Genomic DNA, 26802 nt, shown 5'->3' with positions numbered 1-26802 from the left:
ACACACATGCTCCCAGCCTTTCTGGCCAGCCTGTAAACAGTACTGCTTTAGGGAGATTTCACTTCAAAAAATAAAAACAATAAAGCACATTTAAAACATCAAGTTTTGGTGATGAAGATAGGTAATGTAATTTTATTACAAATTTCAGGATCTAAAAAGTAACCTGTTACATCGACTAAGGTAACTCTGAGGTGACCCGTCTCAGGCACGGTCCTGTTAGTGACTCGACCTCGGGAGGAGAGACGCAGTCCCCCCGCCACCCGCCACGCGGGGCACAGGCGGTGCATGGGGCTATGCCGTGTCCCCGGCACACGCCGACCACAGCCGCCGTGGCCATCGCTCTGGCATCTGGGCCGTGACGAACTCTGCGTGAGCCTCCTGCTGGACTCTGAAGGACAAGCAGGAGCCTCAGGGGTGGCCTCTCTCCTGCTTTTTAACGTCAATGGTTCTCAGGAGACTGTGCTGAAGAAGAGTCTGTCCCCTGGGCTGGAGCCCAGCATGGGAGCTCTTACTACAAGCAGCAAAGAGGGGTCGTGTGACCAGTGAGGAGTCTGTGGCCAGAAGCCAGGCTAACCCAGGCCACAGACAGTGACTGCTGGAGACACACCCCGCCAGGCAGCCACCTACAGAGGGACTGGAAGCCACCTCGGGAGGTCGGCCAGGCTACCCTCCTGCTTCTGCACGAGACAACTTGCCGAGTCACGGGCAGGGCCTGGGTCTCGTCTTATATTTACTTTTGAAAAGACTACAGGCAGCATCTTTATGAGGGGAGCCGAGGGAAGCATTGGGCAAGCCTCTCCACGGGCCGGCAGGGACCTGGGCGGGGAGGGCAGGGCAGTACCTGAGAGGCGGCGGAGACCGCAGAGCACTTGGGCTGCGGGACCGACGGGAAGAACAGAGGAGCCCGGAGGAGGGATCGCAAAGCGCACGCTCCTGGCAGAGGGGAGGCTCCAGGCCGGAGCGCGTCCGCAGCCGAGGGGCCCACAGCCAAGCCCTCCTGCCTGGCCCCCCAAGTGGCCACGAGAACCCTCTGCCTCTGAGGCTCTCACAGGACGCGTTACCCTAGGGATGTTTGGCAACATCGGGGGGTGCTGTCACCAAAGGGGAAGGTGCTACGGGGGCCAACAGGGGGGGCTACGCACCCTCGGGGGCACAGGCGCTCACAGCCCGGGTTGCCCAGATGCCACAGACAAGCTTTGGAAGCACTTTACACCCTAGACCTGAATCTCACAGGAACCCAGGCCAGGGACCGCCCAGCAGACCGCCTGTGCAGCCTCTACCTCAAGCCCCGACAGGCGGGCCGCCCCTTGCCCTGCTGACCCAGCCCCTCACCCAGAGCGTCCTGCGGATGTCCAACCAGCTGCTGCCCATTCGGATTCAGTCGAGACCACCAAAACCTTCCTCCTCGTCTTCTTTCTCCTGGGCCCCGAGTCCTGGCAGCAGGTCACGGTGGACCCTGAGGAGGAAAACCTATTTCTTCCGCAGAGCCAGTGCCAACCCGACCGCCACTGCTAGGATGGCCATGGCGGCCGCCCCTCCCAAGAGCAGGAGGGACTTGCCCTCAGGCAGCGGGCCGGCCTTCTCGAGGTCGCCTGGGCGGGGCCCTACCCTGAGCGCCCCCTGCCCCCCGGTGGCCTCCTCCCGACTCAGCGGGGCTGCGGGGGGCTCCGCTGGCGACTTGGGTGGCAGGACCCCCTCCCGCTCCGGTTCAGAAGCTTCTGCTGGGGCTGCTTCTGCCTCCTCTTCACCGAGCTCCACGAACAGGGATGTCGTGGGACTGGCCCTGGGGACGGCCGCCATCAGGGCAGGGGCCGGCGCGGCCGCCTCCCCCACACCCTCGGGGATCTCCTCCCGCTCCACGTGCACGATGTCGGAGTTGGAGGAGTTGTTCTCACTCTTCTCTGCGGCCCCGTTGCTATCCAAGCTCTTGACCTCCTCGGGGTCCACTGTGACCTGCTGCCAGGACTCGGGGCCCAGGGACACTGGCAGGCTCTCCGTGTGCCAGCTCTGGCTGGCGGACAGCGACACGGGCAAGCTCTCGGCCTGCCAGGAGGCCGTGGCCGTGGTGGGCGACTCTGGGGGGCTGACGTGCGTGGAGCCGTCGCTGGGCAGAATGTAGATGTCGTTGCTGTCCTCGGCGGCGCCCGCGGGGCACTCCTCCTCTGACTCCAGGTTAAAGACGGTGCCCTAGAAGAGAAGCAGGCGGTCAGCACAAGGGCACTAAAGCAACCTCCGCGAACACCAACCGGGAAAACTCCCTCCCAAGCTGAGCCTGAGGAACACACACGCCATTTAAAATGATGGCGTTTCTGGACTGAACGGGCTCGCCTGCAGACCAACACAGAGGAGGAGTTTCCAACAAGATGGTTCTCGAAGCATGCCCTCAAAGCTGCATCAGCAGAAAGCTGATGCATATCCTATTCGACTTCACACGTATTTAACAGAGCAAATAACACGGCCCAGCAGAGGGAAGCAGCAAGGCAGGCAGCTCGTGCTGCAGGCTCACCGCTGGCTCAGCAGACCAGGAGAATGTGTCTTGGCAGCAGCTGGGGAGGCAAGGGTGAGTGGGGGCCTGGCCCAGCAGAGGCCCAGAAACACGGACCAGGGGACTAACAAGCCTGGAGTGACCAGGGAGGGGCTGGCAGTGGACAGAGGGCTCAGAGCCACGGCCTGAACTCCGCTGCAAGGGAGCGCTTGGTCACAGATGGAGCCGCCCCATGGGCAGCACAGGCCTCCCGCCCTTTCACTGGTAGGAGCCACAGAGAGGCAGCGTGGCCGTGGCCATGAGCTCCGGTCACAGGGAAGAACAGACTCAATTTTGGTTCTTAACAAATTGACCGTCTAGACATGAAGACGAGTCACGCATTTCACGTGACACCTGCAGCCCTGAGGCAGGGAACACGTGGGGACCAGGCGCTTGTGTTGGAGATGGACGGGAGGTCTCGCTGTGGATGACACCACGGATGGTGACGAGAGGCTGCAGAGCGTATGTGAGCACACTGGCTCCCACTCTTTCAAGGAGAATAATCTGTTCTCCAGCCAAGACCAGACACTTTCCGGTCAGATATGGTCAACTCCCCACGTCCTTGTCCTTAGAGTCACATCTGCTGATGCTCTGTGCACCCCTGGTTCTGCAGTCACAGGAAGCATGGCTCCACTGCGCTGGGAGCACCTCACGAAAGCCGTTCAAGCTGACTCCAGAGGCCCTGAGAGTCAGCGTGCTCCCAGAAGGGCACTCCCAGCAAGGGCTGAAAAGAGAACCTCTCACAGCAAAAAAAGTGAAAAAAGTCAAAGTCACACAGTCGTGTCCAACGCTTTGCGACCCTATGGACTACAGCGCGCCAGGCTTCTCTGTCCATGGGATTCTCCAGGCAAGAATACTGGAGTGGGCTGCTATTTCCTTCTCCAGGGGATCGAACCCGGGTCTCTTGCATTGCAGGCAGATTCTTTACCAACTGAGCTACTAGGGAAGCCCAAGAGTTGGTTTAAAAAGCAAAAGCAAAACAAAGGAACCATAACAAAAAAGGTAAAAATTTTAATCCTCAGAAAGGAGACGTTTGCTAATTTTTGTTTCTGGCCACTGGGCACGTGGGATCTCAGCTTCCTGACCAGGGGCTGAGCCTGCACCCCCTGCAGTGGACGCGTGGCGCCCTAACCACTGGACCACCAGGAAAGCCACCCTTTGGTACTGTTTTATTTAAGGCTTGAAGCCCATCGAAGCCCAAACAAGCGAAATGGAAATCTCAGAAGTTCCATTATGATGAAATGAGGGAAAAGTTAAACCAAGACAGCATTTAATACAAAGTTACTTTTCTCTTCATTTTTAACAACTCAAAGCTGAGAGTTAAGAATCTTCTGTCCTGTATCTAGAAGACTTCTTCACCACACAGCACTATCAGCAGGGCTGCCACGGCAACAGCTCGGCGAGAGCGAGGGGCTCCACACCGGCCAGGCTCAGCCGCTCTCCCTGCTGTCACGGGCTCTACCCTGCAATTTATTCCTGCATGTGGGTCGTGACATTTCAATGACGATTCACCAAAAATTTTATGCTTTATGTAAGAAGTTTTAAAGAAAGAATAGATGATCACTGAAACTTTTGCTTCTGGTCAGCTAAAGCAAGAATCTCAACCGGAGGCCTCTCCCGCGACAGTCACTGTCACTAACGGAGAGCAGGCTGTCTCAGAAGGCACCAGAGGGCAGCAGGGGGAGCCGTCATCCACACGCAGCGCACCACCGACTCCAGCCCCGCGACAGTCACTGTCGCTAACGGACAGCAGGCTGTCTCAGAGAGAAGGCACCAGAGGTCAGCGCACCACCGGCTTCAGGCACTGTCGGCACAAAGCGCTTGTATCACTGGGAGCAGCTGTATCTTCAGTCCCACTGACACAAAAACACAGAGGAACAAATTCAAGGGCTCAAAAATATATAATTAATTGGGACCAACGAGAGTTTAACAGAGAACTATGTTCTGTTTAAACAGACGCCGCCCAAGAAGTAGGAACTCGCCCAAGGCCCCTCAGCTGCTGTGAGAATTGGGCATCGGTGTCCTTCTGAAGCCCGGACTTAATTCATTTTGCCGTCAAAATAAGGAAGCTGAAGCACCCGAGGAGGGTGCACACCCGGCCTGAAGTCCACGGCCGGGACTGGCTCTGGCCAGGCGGCTCGCCTGTGGGGTCCAAGCCCCTGCTTCCCACACTGGTGCTTTTCCTGAGTTTACGGCAAGAAGTAACCGGAAAACGCTATTCTTGGTGTTTCCGTCAAGCAAATACAGGAGGTATGTTCAGGAAATTCTTCCAGTAAGAAGGGCGGTAGAGAAGAAACTGGAATATCTAAAGGGACTACTGCGGAATAGGTGGGTACAAGTGAAAGCGGACTGGAACCATTCAGAGAAGCACCTCGGGGCTGTGGCAGCACTCGACCGCGTTTGCGTCCGTCCTACTTCAGGTCACACAACCTACAAACCGTTGTGCCACCTCAAGCAGCGTTTCACACGCAGGGTCACAGCTGCCGATGAGCTGATCCACTGAGAATGCTGGGCAGACTCGCAAGACCACCCTCCCGGGGAGCTCACTCAAGGACTCAGCCCACCTGTCACCCCAACCCTTATCACCCAGAAGGTAAAACAGACGCCTGCTCCTCTACACTCGGTCAGACACGGTAAAAAAAAAGCTCAACCACCAGAAATCTCAAGGATCGTGAGAGAAGAGAGGAGACGGCACAGGGCCAAGGGCCGCCCTGGGGCTGAAGGAGGCCAGGCGGGCTGCATGGGGGGACGGGGGCTGCCAGAGGAAGGCCCCGTGCTTCTGGGAGTCGCCCTGGACCCCTGCTTTGGGCGGGCGAAGGCACAGGAGCCCCTCTGAAGCAGCCGAGCGCCTCGCTCCCCCTGACAAGCTCTGCTGGCAGGGGAAACCAGTTAACCACCGCCTGACCCCAGAGGAGGGAGATGCCCAGCACTGACCCACCCTGGCCATCCGTGCCGTCTAGGGAGGAGGGAGAAAGAGAAACTCCTGTCAAGTTCAAGGGCGGGGGAGCCCACAGGCTCGCTCACCTGCAAAGACCTATTCACAGGCCTGCAAACACATCTCCTGATGCCTCACCACATCACCCAGACCTCCGGACGCAGTTCCTTCTATCCGGGACAGCAAGCCTGGCTATCCAGAAAGAGTGACAAGGCACAGCAAAAAGAGCACACACACACACGCCAGGACCAGACATGGCAGGGACGCAGCAGTCATCCTCAGGCTGCTTCTGGGGGCTTCCCTCATGGTCCAGTGGCTGAGACCCTCTGCTTCCAAAGCCAGGGGCAAGGGTTTGATCCCCAGTCAGGAAACTAAGACCCACCTGTCTCATGGCACAGTCAAAACTTAAAAAAAAAAAAGTAAAACATCTGTTTTAAAAAAATGAACCTGGGCACATAGGCTCACCTTTAAAAAGCTTTACTCAAAATGGATCACAGGGAATTCCCTGGTGGTCCAGTGGTTAGGACTCCGCACTTTCATGGCTGAGTGCCTGGGTTCGATCCTGGCATCAGGACTAAGATCCCACAAGCCATGTGGTGCGCACGGGAGCAGGTGCGGATCCTAGATCTAAATGTAAGATGCAAAACTCTTAGAAGATGCCACAGGAGAAAAGCTAAAAGCTCATGGGCCTGGTGATGACTTTTTAGATAGAAGGCACAATCAATGAGAGAAGTGAATGGAAAGCTAGACTACTGAAGAGAGAATTCTGAGAGAAAGAGAAGAAAAGGCACAGACTGGGAGAAAATACTTGCAAAAGACACATCCAATAAGGGGCTGTTACCCCAAATAACACAAAGAACTCTTAAAATTCAACATTAATAAAACCAACAACCAGTTTCAAAAATGAGCCTGGGGCCTCCCAGGTGGTCCAGTGCTTAAGACTATGCTTCCAGTGCAGGGGACGTGGTTTCAATCCCTGGTCAGAGAACAAAGGTCCCACATGCACTTGGCAAGTCCTCGGTGCTAACGAGGAAAGGAGGAAGCTCAGATGCGTATTACTAACTGAAAGAAGCCAATCTGAAAAGGCTACGTACTTTATGTCTCCCAACTCTATGATCTTCTAGAAAAAAAGCAAAATTTTGGAGACAATTAAAAGGTCAGTGGTTGCCAGAGTTCAGAGAGAGGGAGGGACAAACCGGGGAGGCCCAGAGGATTTCTACAGCAATGAAACCAGTACTGGTCGGACACGTCACTATAAATTCATCCCGACCCATATAATGCATAGCCAGCATCACCAAGAGGTCTGGACTCTAATGTAAACTGTGGGCTCTGGGGGATGCTGGTGTGCCTCTCGACAAGGGTAATGGAGGCTCCATCTGGCCCGGGCTGCCAACAGGGGGCTCGCATGTGTGGAGGCAGGGAGTTAATGTGAAATCTCTGCACCTTCTGATAAACATTTCCATAAACCTAAAACTGTTCTGCTACTGCTGCTAAGTTGCTTCAGTCGTATCCGACTCTGTTCTAAAAACCTCTCAATTCAGTACAATGGAAAATCACCTCAAACACAGTACAATGGGGGAAAAAACACTTGAAGACAAATATTCACAAAACAAGACCCAGCACAAGCAAAGGAGAAGGCAGTGGCGCCCACTCCAGCACTCTTGCCTGGCAAATCCCATGGACAGAGGAGCCTGGCAGGCTGCGGTCCCTGGGGTCACAAGAGTCAGACACGACTGAGCAACTTCACTTTCCCTTTTCACTTTCATGCGTTGGAGAAGGAAATGGCGACCCACTCCAGTGTTCTTGCCTGGAGAACCCCAGGGGCGGCGGAGCCTGGTGGGCTGCCGTCTATGGGGTCGCACAGAGTCGGACATGACTGAAGCGACTCAGCAGCAGCAGAAGCAGGACAAGGAACACTCCCTGCAGGCCTCCAAAGACATTTATCCCAGCCATTTCTTTCTATAATTCAGACAACGAAGACTCACTTTTCTTTCTGCAAATCTCTAAGGCCAACACCTGCCTTACAACTCACTACACAGGGCGACCCCACCAACTACAGCTCACCACACAGGGCCACCCCACCGACTACAGCTCACCACACAGGGCCACCCCACTCACCCCAAGTCACTGCCTCCCTCACCGCCTCTCCTGCAGGTTCGAGAAGCCAGCTCCACTTCAGGAGCTCACGTTCATGCGGCTGAAGACAGACACAGCCGGGGAAGTCATATGACAGGCCTTACGTAACAGACATGCACCACCACGTGGCCAGCGAGCCCTCTCAGGGCCAGTGTTGTTAAGACCTGTCAATGCTTGTTCCACACAAAGTGCCTGGAAGGAGATGCGTGCTGACACTTTCTGTCAGAGGATGCATTTTCACCAATTAGCCAGAAAAGCATGCTCTTGGTTTTAAATACAAAAACACAGGGTGCTCAAATGTAACAGTGTGAAGTACAGATTGGGCACTCACATTTAGAAAGGAAAACACTTTAAATACTAACAAACTAGTTACTCATACATACTGCTCTATTTCAAGTGTACAGATTTTAGTTGAATAAAATACTTTATAACAAATTGTAATTACCACCAAAGTTTGAGGCACTCCATCATACAGAAACAGAACACTGAGAAGGGAATAAACAATGCCCCCTCTACGCTCCTCCTCCTCCATCACAGAGCACCATCCAGGCTAGGAAGGTCCCTGGGGACGCCACCCACGGGCAGCAGCAACGACACCAGGAGGGCACTGGGAAGCCTAGGCTGGAGCAGGCCATCCTGCCTCCATCCACGACAGTCACGGGGAGGGCAGGGGCGCGGGGAGGGCTCTCCTGGAGGCAGTGGCAGGAGAGGCGGCTGCCACTGTGACAGCCCTGCCCCCAAGGAGATAGCAGCGACTGTGTCTGCCGTGAATACCACGCCCGCAGGGCCCCCACTCCCACAAGGCGAGGCCGTACAAGGAGGGAGGGAAGGCGAGGCTCTGAAGACACGTGCCGACAGTATCTGATCCAACATCACCCACCCCTACCCAAGGAGCTCCATCCAAGGCGCCTGAACACTCACATCTTTACAAAGGAGGGAGAGGGAGCCGTGGAAAAAGGGGGCACCACCTCTGCAGAATCTCTCAAGGTGTCTCCCCTCTTCCCTACTGGTGTCTGCTTTGGGGCTGGGCATCTACACTGGGGATGTTCCTAAAGCACCCACCCAGGGACAGGAAAGCTCCTGGTAAAGAGAGGAGGGTCTTGTCACAAAAGTCTCTTTGAACCCAAGACCACTGTCAGCATGACCCGACCCACCATCTACTTTGACGGTCCAAGTTCCAGTAAGGTCAAATCCAGTGTTACATTCAAACTCCGAGAAGCATTTTACTAACCTCATTCCCTTGTCAGCCTGTTAGACACTTTGAATGCTAAAAGGTTATCTGATGATACGAAGGAATTATTTTTTTGTGTGATTCAATAATGGTATTATAACATAAAATTTAAAAGAACCTTTATCTTTAGAGATACACAGTGAAATCTTTGCAGAGAAAATTACAGGATGTCTGGATTTTGCTTCAAAATAATATTAGGACGGGAGGTGATTAGGCGATGACTGAAGCGTGACTGGCAACGAGTTAATGGCTATCAGGACTAAGTGGTGGGGCTCAGTACGTGCACTTCTCTGTTTTCATATATACTCACAATTCTGCAAAAGAAAACTCTTTTTATAAAAGTAAGTAGTGTAAGGGACGTCCCTGGTGGTCCAGCGGTTGAGTCCACCTTGCACTGCAGGGGATGTGGGTCTGAACCCTGGTTGGGGAACTAAGATCCCACATTGCCACGGAGCAAGTGAGCCCGAGCGTGGGAACTAGAGTCTGTGTGCCTGCGTGAGTGACCACACACGCCTGGATCAAGACCCGGCAACTCAGACCTGACTCAGAGACGCAAGCGAGCGACCGGAGACTGACAAGAAGAACAGAGACCTTCCCCAGAGAAAATGCCAGGTGGCTGTGAAGGACGTCATGGGAAGCAAGGCACAGATAACCCGAATCCCACACAAACTGTTCCAGAGCACAGGGGAAAAAGGAGACATTCTTCCCAACTGCAATTCTTTTATGAAGCCTTAAAACTGAAACACAACAAGGAAAGTTACAGACAGACCTCACTCATGGAGACTCATACAACTAAATGGTGACATGTTAAAGGCACTCACATTAATATCAGGAAAAGGACAAGGCTGGATTAACACCAATGCTGTTAATACTGCGCTGGAGGTCCTGATTAGCACAGCACCTTGTTTTTAAAAAAGACACTCAAAGGAAAAAAAAAAACCTGACATTATTCACACATGCTGTGATTTTCTATGTAGAAAACCCAAAGGAACCCAGAGATAGTCAGAATCTATAAGATACCTGAGCACATGTGCTGGACAGAAAATCAATATGGAAAAATCAGTTTGACAAAGGAGCTGTAGGTATGTAAGATGTTAACATGTGGGAAACGCGGGGAAGGGGATGTAGGATTGCTTTACCTTTGTAACTTGTAAATTTATAACTTATTTTATTTTAATAAATAATCTTATTTTAATAAATAATTTTTAAAATTAGTAAGCCTGACAATAGTAAGTGTTACGGAAGACACAGAACAACAAAAATTCTCACATTAAAAAAATTCTCACAAGCTGCTGACAGAGCAAAAGTTGGGAAATACTGTGGAAACAGTCGGGCATTGTCTTGCAACTCAGAACAGGACTACACTCCTGGAGCTAAAAATTCCTCCCCAGGCGAAAGGCCAAAGGCACTCCTGCACACGTGCCTGACAGTGTTCCAAACAGCAATGCGTCCAACAGCAAAAAGGAATAAACTATCGATAAACTGTGACATATTTAAAAAACCAAACGCCACCAACTCGTGGACTCAGATCACGCATTCGCAAAGGGAATCCATCGAGGGTGAAAACCGGTGTGGAGATAGGAGAATCATAGCCGTGACAAAGGTCTTACCTCGGCACAGACAGACTTGGATCTGCACCTTGAAAATTTCTCATGGGGAGGAGGGAGATAGTAAGGATAACAATGTCTAAACAGGATCCTCGGGAGGGTGATAATGAAGAAAAAGTTGAGAAACAATGACCTAGGTGAATCTCAAGAATATAACAGTGAATGAAAAAAGCAAGTTACAGAGGAATACATATGGCACTATTCACATAAAGTCCAAACGAAATCATACCATCTACGGGGGCACATGCGTACTGAAGCTACAGTTCGGAACAGGGGCTGCCCCTGTGTGTGCAAATCCAGGGGCAACGAGGAGACCCCGAGCGCTGGCTGTCCCTTCCACTGGGACGGTAAATGCCCAGGTGCTCATTCACTACTCCTCACTCCTTAGTTATTTCTGTGCTCTGTGCTAGTATGAAGTGTTTCAAAAACACTTAAAATACCATATATGCACGCAGAAGTACTCCAAAATCTTAGTAGATTAAATTAAACTGCATGAATAGCCTTTCCACTGATTGCCATTCAATCACAATATGAATACTGAATGAATTTAACCTAGGCTGTTAAAAACAACCATGAAAAGACTCATTTTTTTTTTTCTTAAAGAAAACATTTAGAACAACCGCAACAGCAACTGGCAGGCACGTACCCAGCCGCCCTGCTGGATGATGTACTCGGCCGCGTGGTCCTCCAGGAAGGTCACGCCGAACTGCAGCAGCGCACCCAGCGGCTCCTGGCCGCGTTTCGTCAGCTCCAGAAGCATTTGTCGCAGCAAAATCAGAGGCACCAAAATCTTCAACACAAAGATGAGGGAGTAAAACAAACTGAAATTCTTGCAGGTCATTCTACATGTTCAACTACTAGAAAACACATTTTGGTGCATCACTGTGGAATTCCCTTTTTATTATACTAAACAGTGACCTCAACTTGAATTTTGGAGAAAACCGCATGTACGTTTTATACCACAGGGTGGTAGAGATGTTATTATATGACAACAACCAGGCCTCCGTGTGTGTGCACACGCATGTGTATGTGTAATCACATATGTACAGGAAATCCACTGAGGCATTATAACAGCTAAAGACTGGAAATGACCCAACAGGCACTGCCAAATTCTGGTCATCCAGAAAAATATCAAGAAGCTGTTAAAATGAATTAGACGGTGCACTGCCCAGCTGCCGAGATTCATTTTCAGTGAAAAAAGATAAAGCAGGGTATGTGCAATGTGGCGCCGTCTGCGTGAACACTGTAGAACCCCATGGTACTTCTGGAAAACACCTAAGAGACTGCCGACAGTGGCAGCCCAGGAAGAGAGCAGTGGTGACACGGCAGGAACGCACTTTCACGCGCGCGTCTTTTGCACGTGGTGCACGCTGTCCTTGTCCTTTTATTACCTAATTGAACACAACACTTTCAAAGTCATGAACCATCTTACACAAGTCACCAAAACCCAGAGTTGTCAGTATCACTCCTAATAACCTTATGGCTCAATATTAAACAGTCATTAAAAAGTCTCCCCCATTTGGGAGAATGGCAATGAAACATGTATACTATCATGTAAGAATCAAATTGCAAGAAAAAAAATAAATAAATAAAAAGTCATTAAAATTTATGACAGAGACTAACTAGAGCGCCTTTCCTTCCCCAAAACCTCCTGCATACTGAAGAGAACTAAGTACTTTCAGTCAACCATCTGCCTGAAACCCTTCTGACTACAACATCAAAAAGGACCGCCAAAGGAAATGAAACCAGTTTCCTGTCACTGACCTGCCAAGGTCATAGCTGAGGGATTACAATATATTTCTGCAGAAGAGGACAAACAGAAAAGACAATGAGTTTATATCCCTACTAATATTCTTTGGTGGTTTTAAGTAAAAGCGGCTCCAAGGGAATCTCTATTAAAAAGTCTGAAAGAAAAATGTGGCAAGCACACATCTTTCCTTTGTGGTATTCTAAAAGAACTCTAGCCCCAAGCATAGTCAAAATTGCTTCCCAGCACCAGCAGAGGGGCACAGGGTTGCAGACAGGACTCTGCGAGGCTTTCTGCACAAGCAGACGCCTGCAGCACTTCTGAAAAGAGGATCACAGCTGCTCATCCAGCTCCATGCTCAGTCTCAGTTGGGGCAGGGAGGGGAGCTGTGACCCAGCCCAGCAGACACATCACACCAACCCCTAGGGCCTGGGGCCCTGCATGCCTCAAAACATTCTCATTTCCCACAGTGATGTACTACATGCAATGTCTTAAATTTATTTACATTTAAGCTCTACTGCCTCTCAGAAATGAGCTGCAAATGTTTCAGACTTGCCATATAGAGTAATACTCTTACTAATTGTTCAAAATTCACCTCTTTCACGTATCAAGCGTAGCTGCCCTAGTTTTATGATACAATAATCTAGAGATAAGCCTGTAATCCTCTCACTGTCTTAACTTTAGTCCTTAACCGTATTCCCTCTGATTCACTATTACTTTTTACACTGAAATCTAACCTTGTAGTCCATTCTTCATATAGCAACTGCTCCACCGCTTCCATCATTTAAGTTACTCTTTCCTGAATCTTCTTCACTGCTATTACACACTCCTTGAAATGCGGTGAGTGCAGAGGCTTCCTTTTATAAGACTAGCATCTTCTACTTGGCTGATGACACTCTCACAGTTTGTAACTTGGGTCGCCTTTGTACAGCCACACCCACTGCCCTCCAACTGCTGCGGTCACAAAGGTTCATGGGTATTTCCTCAACTGTTTCCATCAGTCCCACATTTCACTACTCACAAGAGTTCTGTATCACCTGCACACCTAATGGACAGCAAGGAGATCAAACCAGTCAATTCTAAGGGAGATCAACCCTGAAAACTCACTGGAAGGACTGACGCTGAACTTGAAGCCCCAGTACTCTGGCCACGTGATGCAAAGAGCTGACTCACTGGAAAAGACCCTGATGCTGGGAAAGATGAGGGCAAGAGAAGAGGGCAGAAAGGATGAGATGGTTGGATGGCATCACTAACTCAATGGACATGAACTTGAGTGAACTCTGGGAGATGGTTAGGCACAGGGAGGCCTGGCAAATACTATTCGTGAGCTTTGTTTGGATCTCAATTCTCAAATGAGCTTAGGAAAATATCTTCATGAAACTGGGAAGATGTGAATACTAAACAGGCTGATGATATTAAAATTACTGCTAATAATTGAGGTGTTGGAAATACACACTAATGTATCTATAGGGTGTGCGTCAAGGTAATCCAGGGGAGAGTGGGAAACAGACGGACAAGCCCAGACCCAGGCTGACACCTGCTGAGGCTGGGGGACGGGCGCAAGCCTGTCACACTGTGTGCTCCACTCTGTGTACACCTGACGTTTTAGTAAAAGATTTTAAAAGGTGAGTGACGTAATATGCCACTAAAAACCAACCAAGGCAGATGAACTCTCCTTGCTACTGCACTTCCACAGTCTACTTGTTACCGTGTGAGCACCAGGCACTAACCACTCTAGCTTTTCTCTTGATGGTCATTTTCTTCTTTTCCTATAAGCAGATAAGTTCATAGAAAACAACCAATCGCCATGAGGGATAATAAAAAAGAATTAAAGAATAACCTATAATTCTGAGATAACTACTATGGATTATTTAATATTCTGGCACACATTCTGATTATTTTTCTCAGTATATACATTCTATACAGCCTACATTTACACATATACTTTTGAAAAAATCATCCTATTAATATGGGTTTGCGACCAGCTTTTTTCCTCCAGTTACTTTGATTTAAAGAGCATTTTGCCAAGATGCTTTTACAATCTTTACTCAGATGAATTGACATTCAGCTTGGAAACTGGGCATGCTTTGTGGATACTTTTTCATTTGCACCTTACTTACCTACCAGACAGCCACTTCATATAGTGATGTTATATCAAAATTTTGCAAATACTTGTGCAAAATATAAAATACAAAAATGGGCTAAATGCTTAAATTAGCCAATCTGATTTTGACTGGGGTGGAAGGAGGCATTTTAGCTGCTTATCATGACAAGCTGGGTTCTTTTCTGCCCTAAGGGACTCAGACAGCAGTGCTGGACTCAGCAGAGCAGGTCCTATTCCAGTGGGCTTCACTTCCATGAAGGCTCATGCCTCGTGGAGTCTGGCCTGTGGTTCAGGTAAGGGACTGAAATGCAGTAGGGAATGGGGTGGTGGGGAAAAAAGGATGGGTGAAGAAGAAACGTGACGACTGGGGTTACTTTCATTTTTTGGATAACCATAGGACGGGGAAAGGGAGACACACAGGAGTTGACTGTAACAATCTTAGACAAGCGCAACATGAGAAAAACGTAAGATAGGGGACAAAGCTAGTGACATTAGGGATCTCACTTGCTGTTGGATATACAAAGAAATACCTCATAACGAAGCTCACTTTCATTTATAAAATCTATTTCAAGTGTTCATAAGAGAGGTTTGCTTTATTCCATAAAGTAAGTGAAACATTTTCTAACAACTCTTTCACAGTAGTAACATAATAAAACTCCGTGATAGTGACTGGGAACAAGGCTCCATGTGTCAAATCTAACACAACAGCCACTGTTTGCGGAGCTCTCACTGTGGTGCCAGACAATGCCCGGAAACAAGCCCTGACCACACACGGTGTCGTTTAGCTCTACTAACACTTCTGAGGTTAGTGGTATGGTCTCCATGTCACAAATGTGAACATCAAGACCTCACCTGCTTAACTAACCTGCCCTAAGACGTGCACCTAGTCAGTGGCAAAGCTGATACGGAGACAAGTCCGATTACAGGCCCATGATGCTCATGATTACGCTCTAATGCCGTCAAAGCCTGTATTAAGGTGAGTAAAAATAATATACATCAATTAGATGTATGAAGTCACACAGTCTAGCTTACAGCAGAATAATTCTCAGTAGAGGAGCTACTTATAAAAATAATTGCATTGCACTTTCTCATCCCAAGCACCACATCACCAAAGGCCAGCCCTCCTCCTGGTGAACAGGATGAGCCTAGACCACCTCTCCCGAGACTCTGCCTCAACAAGGTGACAAGTGGACCGCACGGCCTCAAACAGTGGGTGAGCAGCAAGGGACAGCAGAAAGACAGGCAACACCGAAGTGGGAATCAGACCTCAGCTCCAGTGCCAGTTCCAACGTGTACTGGTCCAGGGGTCGTAAGCAAGAACTCTCTTTTTTAAAACTGATTCTTCACCTGACCCAACAAGAGAAAAGCTGATAAAGTCCCTTCTGCGCCCTCTGAGGGGACAGCTGCAACACTCAGATGAGGCATGGCGTGAGACACCTTGGAAACATCAGCACAGCCAGGGTTCCTCCTGTAAGAACCCCAGAAGCCGTCCCAAACAAAGCCTGTGCATTTCCCCCAAAACATACTCACCTGTGTGCAAACAACCGTCTGGAGAGAAATGAAGAGATAATGGGGATTCAGGACAGATGGAAGGAAGTTGGCACACGACAGCACCCTTGGATCTGGGCCAGCCTTCATCAGACACACCCACATAACACAGCTGGGCTCATGGAACAACGAGCTCTCACACGATGCTAACAATCCCCTCCTGGACTTTATCATTAACACACTAAAATCTTGTAACAGAAAAGATAACTTGGTGGATACCTTATTCCAGCCGCTGGCATGAACTGTGGCCTCCAGTGTACATTCCCGATATGCCTGATATGTCACTGGCCTGTAGAGATTTTTTTTAAAAATCTGTGTCACAAAGAAGGAAAATTCTAAATTTCCAGATGAATAAATAAACAGTCACTACTCTGCTACAGAACTTGCGCTAAAGTAACACAGATGATTCAACAGATAATTTTCTATGAGACTGGCTTTCACCATTTGCTATGCATTTTTCCTTAAGCATTCTCTACAGGTGAGATTTATGCTATCAGCTTGGGAAAGCAGTTCACAACATAAGAAAAATAACAGTTTTTTTGTAATTGAATTTTATCCAACAAGATTTCTATGTTGCAGATAAATTTATACAGTTGGGTTATTAATAGAATCAAGTTAAGAGCAAACAATAAAAATGACCTCATTAATATAAAAAAACAATTTAAGCTTCTAAAGGCAAAGAATGTAAAGTATTTAAAACTTACAGAGATATTGTCACTGGAAGACTGCTCAAATTGGAGGCAAATAAACACGCTACTTTAAATCTGGAGTCATTGACATCGGCTCCAGGGCAAGGCTCTCCTGCCCATTCCAGACACACAGACACTCATCTACTCAGGGGTCGTGAGTGCTGTGTTCTAAGCCTGGGTTTCTGTGCAAATTAACAACCGCAACAGATACTTGGCAGCAAGGTGAAGGCACCAAGTGCTTGCATAACAGATTTAATAAAAATTTACCTCCACCCACCTTTGGTGGGCAAAGAATTAACACACAAGTTAAAAAAAGGATAGGAATCTTGCTTTTAAAGGATTGTAAAATTCACTCCAAAGGCATTTTCTGCTTTGAACAACCTGATCACTTCAGTCTTTTGAACAGTTATAACAGGTACACTTCCCGGTAGTTTGCTGTTATGTTTTACATTTTAATACCTTTGTGCTTTTTATATCCTAGTACACACTAGGAAACTGAAGCTCAGAAAAGCTAAGAGACTATCCCAAATCCACAGAGATGGCAAAGAGCAACACAGAACAGGAATTCACACCCAGTGAGCTCTGGCTCCAAAGGCCACAAGGTTCCTGGTTTGAATCAGGGTTTTGACATGGTCATGATGGCAGTGACGCCCCTGGTAGCTGGCCAGCATCCGGACTGCGAAGGGAGAGGAACACACCAGACAGCAGAGACTTGCTAAGAAAAAAGACCCTACGACAGCTCACCAAGGATTTCTGTAATAGATACATGTTAAAACTAGAATATTTTAACACACTGAGTTAAATACAATATATTTTAAAATCTACATTTAATTTTTTTACACGGCTGCTAGAAAATCTCAAGTTACATACGTGTGACTTCATTTCCCTGCTGGACAGCGCACAGGTCTGGACGTTACAGAGAGCAGCTCTGACACACGTGTGGCCCTCTTCTGTAAGTCTGTGAGACAGCGTACCACCGGGACACTGAAGTACCAAGACCATGGGTGGCTCTTCTAGTGAGACACTATGTGCGACCTTCCTGCTGTCACATTTCCACTGAAGCAGCCGGAGAACAGCTGGAAGACTTGGGCTGGCACCAGGGGGCCATGACACTGGACTCCAGCAAACAGGCTGCCATCTGCCTGCCCACGTGCTCCCCGCAGCTCTACCTGGTCATCCAGCCCCTTCCCTTCCTTTCCTGAACTGAACTGTCTGCTGCTGCTCGGTGGCACGGGGTCCTGACGGGAGTTTATCAGGCTAAATGACGTTAGCATCCGCCAGAATGAAACATGATTTGAAGCGTTATATGTAGACACATATATGCACATTAAAGATTCAGCAGATTAAAACGTTCAAAGGAAAATTTAACCACAGAAAAACAAGCAGCCTGAAAAACCGGCCCGATCTAATGAGCGACTTGGACTCTGCAAAGGAGAAAACTTGAGGGGAAGAACTTTTTTAGATTTAAATATCTTTCTTTTTTTCGCCATGCTGTGAGACCTGCAGGATCTTAGGGGTTGAAGCTGTACCCTTGGTAGTGAAACTGCAAAGTCTAACCACTGGTCAGCCAGGCCAATTTGGAAAAAAAAACCCTTCAAACTGCTGGTGCTTGGCTATGTGAAGAGTTCACAATTAATTTTCTACTTCAACAAAACTGGAGGAATAAGTGGTATTTTCTACCTTAAAAGATACTGCCACCAACCTGTATAATACTGGTAGTTCATCATTAGTTATTCCAAGGTATTAGTAACTTTTTAGAGTTGTTAAGCTACTGGGGAAAACAAAACAAATATTCATCCAAGACTATATTTTTTAAAAATATCATTTACTTTGCAGTGAAAAGGCGCCATCTTTTCCTGTAGATCATGAAAAGGACTCCAAAAGCAGAATCCTGTCCTCACATAATCGCACATAGATAAAACTGTACTGTTTCTCAACAAAGTAATGATATCCCAGTGAAGTCAAAACTGACGCAGAAACTAAGAGGGAAATGACTGATACAAACAGTCTGCATCAAGGTTGCGAGCAACTTTTTGCCTCACGCTTCTCAGTTACTTTGCTCCCAGTCCTAACCACTTTTATAAGTTTTCCATGTTTATTTTGGCCAAAAAGCAGGTTTCTTCAAACCTAAGATGAAATCTCAACATATAAACTAAATGAAAATATGGCTCCTCTAGCGTCAGAAGCTTGGAAACTGCCTAACCGCCCCTGCCCGCCCCCCACCAAACACTCCATAAGCAACTGCTGGGCTGCACCTCCAAATTTCCTGTGGAAGTTGTAATTCCCATACCCAGTCTTGTCTCCACATTTATTTTTAAAACTTTCTATGTATAAAGTTAAGAAAATCTAGATATGATTTTCACTTCACTGTTTCCTATGCATAGCTTGGATTTTTACATTTGCTCATGCCACCAGAACATGAAGAAACAAACTGAATTCTCCTTAAACCCAAACTGCTTCATTCTAGCAAATGGCAACATACACACTTTGCTCTGTCAAGGTACAGGGTCACCTACTGCAACAGTGGCTTGGCACCTGAATACTGGCCCTTTTAGTAAAGGAACCGTCTTCACCTTGTGTTAGCAGCGGTCAATCTTTATTAAAACAGACATTTTTTTTCTAATTCATACCAATTTCTTAATGACTCTAAGCAAAGAATTAAGGGAAAGGAATTTTTAAGATTTTCAATAAATGACTTGGCTTTATGCTAATAGACTTTCACGATGAGCTTCTTCTGGCTGACAGCTGGAAGAGAAGTTCCCACCGCAGGCGTGTGGCAGAAGCACCACAGGCAGGTGTGCAAACCAAAGCTGAGCCACATCCGGGCGCCCTAAGCTGACACAACGCCAACCCCAGGGTACAGTGTGTGAGACCCAGCCATTCCAGTCACGCTGGCCATGAGGGTGGTGGTGACAAGTGGTTAGGGCCAGTGAAACAGGCTGTGGTTACAACCAGAGAAAGCATCTGCTGAAACCAGACAGTCCAACAAATAAATACAGTCAAATTCATGCTGGAACAGTTACATCACTGCTCAAAATGAAAAAGGAGAGGATTAGGGAAAGGAAAACATAAAAGCAAGTGAGAAAAGCGACACCGTTCACCTAAACGAGGCCTTCAGAGCGAGGAGCAGCGTGGACTTGCCCAAGGGGCACTCACCGGCTGAGCAGTGTCTGCAAGGCCCCGAGCAGAGGCGCCCGCAGCTCCTGCGCCGCCTTCTCCCCGAGGTGGGCCAGGCAGTCCTCCACGGAGCTGTCCGGGTTCGCGGGGCTGAACACGGGCGAGGTGTGGCGGTCGAAGCCTGTGCTGGCGAAGGCTGAAGAAGCAAAAGGCGCACCCTTGTGAATGAGCAGGTGAGAAGTCGTGCTGTAAACCCAGGGGGTTAGGATGCGGACTACTGGGAACCACAGCATAGTGTAAGCCACTGAAAACGTCAGACGATCGTTACCGGGCATTAATCTTTCTTTCAAGAGGCCCTAGATTTAAAGATTTTCTTAAAGAAAGATTTTTATGAAAAATCTCAGTTTCAAGAGAAGAAAAAGGCTAACCTGACATGTCAAAATGCACAGACCAGCTTTGTGAATGACTGCAGATCCGTTCCAACCAAGATGGTGAAGGAGAGCCTCTCCCAGCCCATCACCCAAGGGGATCTGACCATTTGTTTTCGCCTCTAGAAACATGGCTCTCCTTAAACCAGATTCTCATCAGTTTTTCCACCTCAAAGGACCTCGTGACCTCCATTCCCTTTCAGAGCAAACTTTTAAACCCACAGTCATGCACACGGACACGTTTTACAGGTACGCACACTGCCCAGCCATGCAGCCAGCCCCTCCTCCATTCCTCACTCCCTGTTACACAGACACCGCCCTGCTCTGACTGCAGTAATAATCCATGCTGGTCCAGGGAGCAGACAGGACACATAACCCCTGGGAGTGGGGACAAGCGGCATGCTGTCCCGGGAATCTGCCCTGCATCCTATTTGTAGCATCAATCAGTTAAATGTTAGGAAAGGAAAATAAAAGATTAACATTAGGTTTCTGGATTTCTATAAATTTATATGTATATTCTTTCCTTACTAACAGGGAGCTGATTTATAGACATGATTTCTATTTTTTCTTGTTAAAAATTACCGGGCAGGGAATTCTTTGGTCCACTGCTGCTAAGTTGCTTCAGTCGTATCCGACTCTGTACGACCCCATAGACGGCAGCCCATCAGGCTCCTCTGTCCCTGGGATTCTCCAGGCAAGAATACTGGAGTGGGTTGCCAATTCCTTCTCTAATGCATGCATGCATGCTAAGTTGCTTCAGTCGTGTCAGACTCTGTGCGACCCCACGGACAGCAGCTCACCAGGCTCCTCTGTCCACAGGATTCTCCAGCAAGAATACTGGAGTGGGTTGCCAGTTCCTTCTCTTCCTTGGTCCACTAGTTTGGACCAATACTTTCACTGCCAGCGGCAGTGGCCTAGATTTAGATTTGATCCCTAGTTGGAGAACTATGATCCTACAAGCAGTAACGGGAGGCAAATCAAATCAATCAAATCCCATCAATACGATCCATTCATAATCCGATCTAATCGATCTGAATTAATCCCATCAATAAATCAAGTAAATCCAGGCAATGCTACTGCACAATTAGTGTAACACAGTATGTTGCCAATATAACTTTCATATGCACTGAAAGCCAAAAAATTCATGTGACTTTTTATTAAGACATCTGCTCTACTGCAGTGGCCTGAAAGCAAACCCACAGTGTCTCTGAGGTATGCCTGTTTCCAATTCCAACCTACTCTAGCCCTCCTATCTCACCTGAGGGGGAGGGGAAAAAACTCAGAAACTGGCTCGAAGTTCACAGCCCAGAGGCAGAAGCTCACTGAAGACTGAGATCTAACCACAGGGTCCCAGAGAGCTTCCCCCCTCCCCACAGCCCACCACCACCTCACTAAACACTGATTTACAACAGTCCCTGTTATTCAGTCAAATCAAATCAATCCGATCCCATTCCATCAAATCAATCAAAATAAATCAAATCAAATAAGGAAATAAAATCTTATCAAATCAAATAAAACACGTGTGTGGATGACCCTTGAAAATGCTGTGCTAAGTGACAGAAGCCAGCCACAAGCCACGGCTCAGGGCGTGACTCCACTTACATGCAGACCCTCCCAGGAAGATGCAGGGAGACAGGAAGCAGATTAGCTGGGGGTGAGGATGGCTGGGGAGTGGGAGCAGACGGGAAGTCACTGTTAACTGTTATACAGTGTTTCTTCTGGGGATGTGAACAATGCTCTAACTTTAGACTGTGATGCTGGCTGTACAATTCTGTGAACATACCAACCACTGAACTGTGTACCTTTAAATGGATAAATTTTTCGTATATATCTCAATAAAGCTGCAAAAATTATTTATGGAAAGCAAAGCAAGATATAACCCAGGGCTGCTCTGGTGGTACAGTGGTTATTAAGAATCCGCCTGCAACGCAGGGGACATGGGTTCAATCCCTGGTCTGGGAAAATTCTGCAGCCACAGAGCAACTGGGCCCCTGCTCCACAGCTGTGAGCCTGCACGCCCTGGGGCTTGTGCTCGGTAATAAGAACACACCCCAGTGAAGAGCACGCCCTCTCACCATAACTAGAGACAGCCTGTGTGCAGCCACGAAGACCCAGCAGAGCCAAAAGCAAAATAAAAATAATTTTTTAAAAAGAAATAACCCACATGCTCCCCTCCATAAATAAGGGAAAGACTGAGTAAATCTTCGTTTGATATACGCATTTTTAAAGTTTACGATTCAATGTTAAGCACAAAGTCTGTAGCCACAGCATCACAGGCACACTGCTGCGACCGCCATCGACAATATATGCGTGAGCAGGAAGGCAGCACACTGGCAGCTCTCTCTCTAACGTTGTTAATATAAAGCAACAAATCACACTGAACGGAAAGTACCTTAACATGACTGATTAGTCCAATACTTAACACCAGAAAAGGGTCCATCTCATCTGCTGGGTATATTGTGGAAACTTATTAATATAAACAGATGCCCCAGGAAAGGAAAAGGTACCTTCTAGTTTCACCACTATAATCCTAGACCCAAGAAGTTATGTAATGCTGTGAACACTTGACTATAAAAAAACAAATGAAGCCACACCAAACAGAGCCACTAATTAACTAGGAAATAAGAATAAAGAGACCTTCAGAAATTTCTTTGTCCAGGGATTTGAGCTCTTCTTCAATTTCAGTTTTAACTTTTAATAAAACTTCTTGATCCAGAGATTGTGAAACTGTATCTTGCTGAACCCCTGAAAACAACAAGAAAGGTTACTATCGAAAGACAGAAACATTAGAACATGGATAGGATGTTTAAGCAATAAGTCAGAAAGTACAAAATCAAAACTCATTATCATGCCCAAGGGCTAGGAGAATCTTAAAAATGAGGAGGCTGAGGCCAGGCAGGTTGCACCGCTAGCCCACCCCTGGAGGAGCCGTGACTGGAGCTCAGGCCTCAGGCCAGCGTGGACAGAACCACCAATTCAATTCAGCCTGTGTCCTCGGCTTCCGGTTGGGCTGCTAGGAAGAAGTCTGCTCAGAAACATTGCTGACATAACAGAGAAGAAAACCTGAAAGGCTATCATGTTCCCTTACCTTCATATCTTCATGCAAACTGCATTCCAAGAGAAGGCCTATGATCAACAAAGCATGTGTATCTTCCAACTTAGGGAAACCAGGAGCATAACCCAGTGGGAGGCAAAAGCTACCCTCCTGCAGTAGAAGGCCAGGAAGGGCCTGCTCTGTAGCATGGAAAGGAGAACAAAGGGACAGCGAACCAAAATAAAACTCGGACCCTCAAGAGGGTTTTTGTCGTGGAAAATATAAAATTCCTTAGGTATTTCTACCACAAATGCAACAGAAAGGATCCCCTCATGGTCATGGTTAATATTTATCTGATTAAATGACATTTGATTTAACATTTCTGCCTATGTAAATAGCTGAAACTACATAAATAAAAATTTTAAAACATTACCTACAACAATATGCTACTAAGCAACCAATGGACCACTGAAGAAATCAAAATGGAAATCAAAAATACCTGGAGACAAATGGAAACACAACCACCCCAAATCCATGGATTAAAGATTTATAAGACCTGAAACCATAAAATTCTAGAAGAAAACAGGCAGTATGCACTTTGACATGGATCTCAGCATAATTTTTTTGGCTATGTCTCCTCAGGCAAGGGAACAAAAACAAAAATGAACAAACGGGGCTACATCAAACTAAAAAGCCTTTGCATAGTGAAGAAAACCATGTGCAAAGCATAAAGTCAGCCTAATGAATAGAAGATATTTGCGAACAATAATATCTGGCATATATAAAGAACACATACAGCTGGACATTAAAAAAACCCCAAAACAGAAAAGCCTCAATTTAAATTGGGCAGAGGACCTCAATAGGTATTTACAAAGAAGACACAAAGATGCCACCAGGCACACATTAGTGTTCAACATGACTAATTACCCGGAAAATGCAAATCAGAGCCACACTGAGATTATCACCTCGCACCTGTCAAAATGGCTATTACTAAAGAGGCAGTAAATAACAAAGACTGGCAAGGTAGCAGACTGTCGATGAAAACGGAGATGATACACGTGGCTGTGACTGATACAGTCAATATGAAACCAATACGGAGGTTCCTCAGAAAGTTAAAAACAGACCACCATAGTATCCAGCAATTCCACTTCTAGATATTATGCTGAAGAAAATAATTCAAAAAGATATATGTGTGTGTGTGTGTATAGATATATATGGGGCTTCCCTTATGGCTCAGCTGGTGAAGAATTGGCCTGCAATGTGGGAGACCTGGGTTCGATCCCTGGGTTGGGAAGATCCCCTGGAGAAGGGAAAGGCTACCCACTCCAATATTCTGGCCTGGAGAATTCCATGGACTATATAGTCCATGGGGTTGCAGAGTCAGACACGACTGAGCAACTTTCATACACACACACCCCCAAAGAAAAAGAAATGAAAAAAGGCAAAATGACTGCCTGAGGAGATACAAATAGCTGAGAGAAGAAGAGAAGCAAAATGCAAAGGAGAAAAGGAAAGATACACCCATTTGAATGCAGAGTTCCAAAGAACAGCAAGGAGAGATAAGAAAGCCTTCCTCAGGGATCAATGCAAAGAAATAGATGAAAACAATAGAATGGAAAGACTAGAGATCTATTCAAGAAAATTAGAGATATCAAGAGAACATTTCATGCAAAGATGGGCACAATAAAGGACAGAAACGGTATGGACCTAACAGAAGCAGAATATATTAAGAAGAGGTGGCAAGAATACACAAGTATAGAAGAACTATACAAAATAGATCTTCTTGACCCAGATGACCATGATAGTGAGATCACTCACCTAGAGCCTGACATCCTGGAATGTGAAGTCAAGTGGGCCTTAGGAAACATCACTATGAACAAAGCTAGTGGAGGTGACGGAATTCCAGCTGAGCTATTTCAAATCCTGAAAGATGATGCTGTGAAAGTGCTGCACTCAATATGCCAGCAAATTTGGAAAACTCAGCAGTGGCCACAGGACTGGAAAGGTCAGTTTTCATTCCAATCCCAAAGAAAGGTAATGCCAAAGAATGCTCAACCTACCGCACAACTGCACTCATCTCACATGCTAGTAAAGTAATACTCAAAGTTCTCCAACCCAGGCTTCAACAGTACGTGAACTGTGAACTTCCAGATGTTCAAGCTGGATTTAGAAATGGCAGAGGAACCAGAGATCAAACTGTCAATATCCGTTGGATCATCAGAAAAGCAATAGAGTTCCAGAAAACATCTATTTCTGCTTTATTGACTATGCCAAAGCCTTTGACTGTGTGGATCACAATAAACTGTGGAAAATTCTGAAAGAGATGTGAATACCAGACCACCTGATCTGCCTCTTGAGAAACCTGTATGCAGGTCAGGAAGCAACAGTTAGAACTGGACTTGGAACAACAGACTAGTTCCAGATCAGGAAAGGAGTACATCAAGGCTGTATATTGTCACCCTGCTTATTTAACTTACATGCAGAGTACATCATGAGAAGTGCTGGGCTGGAAGAAGCACAAGCTGGAATCAAGATTGCTGGGAGAAATATCAATAACCTCAGATATGAGATAACACCACCTTTATGGCAAAAAGGGAAGAACTAAAGAGCCTCTGGATGAAAGTGAAAGAGGAGAGTGAAAAAGTTGGCTGAAAACAACATTCAGAAAACTAAGATCATGGCATCCGGTCCCATCACTTCATGTCAAATAGATAAGAGAAACAATGAAAACAGTGACAGACTTTATTTTTTGGGCTCCAAAATCACTGCAGATGGTGACTGCACCCATGAAATTAAAAGACACTTGCTCCTTGGAAGAAAAGCTATGAGCAACCTAGACAGCATATTAAAAAGCAGAGACATTACTTTGCTAACGAAGGTCTGTCTAGTCAAAGCTATGGTTTTTCCAGTAGTCATGTATGGATGTGAGAGTTGGACTATAAATACTGAAATGGATGAGATGGTTGGATGAGTCTGTTTCTGTTTTGTTCTATTTGTTCATTTGTTTTGTTTTTTAGATTCCATATATAAGTGAAATCATACGGTATTTGTCTTTGTCTGACTTCTTTCACTTAGCATAATCCCCTCTAGGCCCATCCATGTTGTCACAGATGGCAGGATTTTATTCTTTCTCAGTGGCTGAACAGTGCAGTTGCTCAGTCGTGTCCGACTCTTTGCGACCCCATGGACTGCAGCACGCCAGGCCTCCCTGTCCATCACCAACTCCCAGAGTTCACTCAAACTCGTGTCTATTGAGTCGGTGATGCCATCCAGCTGTCTCACCCACTTCAGTATTCTTGCCTTGAGAAGCCCATGAACAGGACGCAAGGCTGAAGAGCATTCCGTCCTGTCTGTGCACCACACCTTCCTCACCCACTGATTCGGCTGCTGGCGGACACTGAGGGTGTTCCCAGGCCTAATGACCGTCAGCAGTGCCGCAGTGAGCACGGGGGGACGGGGGGGGGGGGGGTGTCAGCTCAGTCGCTCAGTCGTGTCCGACCCTTTGCGACTCTTTCGGACTCTTTGAACCGAACCTAGCTGAACTATTCAGCCACTAAAAAGAATGAAATCCTGCCATCTGTGACAGCATGGATGGGCCTAGAGGATATTACGCTAAGTGAAAGAAGTCAGACAAATACCGTATGATTTCACTTATATATGGAATCTAAAAAAAACCAAAACAAATGAACAAATACAACAAAA

At 47.3% G+C, this 26802-nt stretch overlaps 1 protein-coding gene across 13 annotated transcripts in view; it reads right to left on the bottom strand.

Annotated features, from left to right (window-relative positions):
* Positions 1 to 103: 103 nt before the first annotated feature.
* Positions 104 to 26802, bottom strand: part of BCL2L13 (BCL2 like 13) — a 48013-nt gene continuing 21314 nt past the window's right edge. For 4 of the 13 annotated variants that reach the window (XM_060413538.1, XM_027968055.2, XM_042248251.2 and 1 more), the window contains 5 exons: positions 22704 to 22811; positions 19678 to 19834; positions 16052 to 16121; positions 11080 to 11223; positions 104 to 2187 (listed from right to left, as the gene is read on the bottom strand). In XM_060413538.1, coding sequence (XP_060269521.1) covers positions 1471 to 2187; positions 11080 to 11223; positions 16052 to 16121; positions 19678 to 19834; positions 22704 to 22811 — 1196 coding nt within the window. In that variant the 3' untranslated portion in view covers positions 104 to 1470. The other 9 variants (XM_060413539.1, XM_027968058.2, XM_027968056.2 and 6 more) reach the window with 8 other exon arrangements.

The sequence above is a fragment of the Ovis aries genome, chromosome 3, assembly GCF_016772045.2.
Source record: "Ovis aries strain OAR_USU_Benz2616 breed Rambouillet chromosome 3, ARS-UI_Ramb_v3.0, whole genome shotgun sequence".
Classification (NCBI taxonomy): domain Eukaryota; kingdom Metazoa; phylum Chordata; class Mammalia; order Artiodactyla; family Bovidae; genus Ovis; species Ovis aries.
The sequence above is the reverse complement of the archived record's forward strand: the minus strand, read 5'-3'. Positions and strand labels throughout refer to the sequence as shown.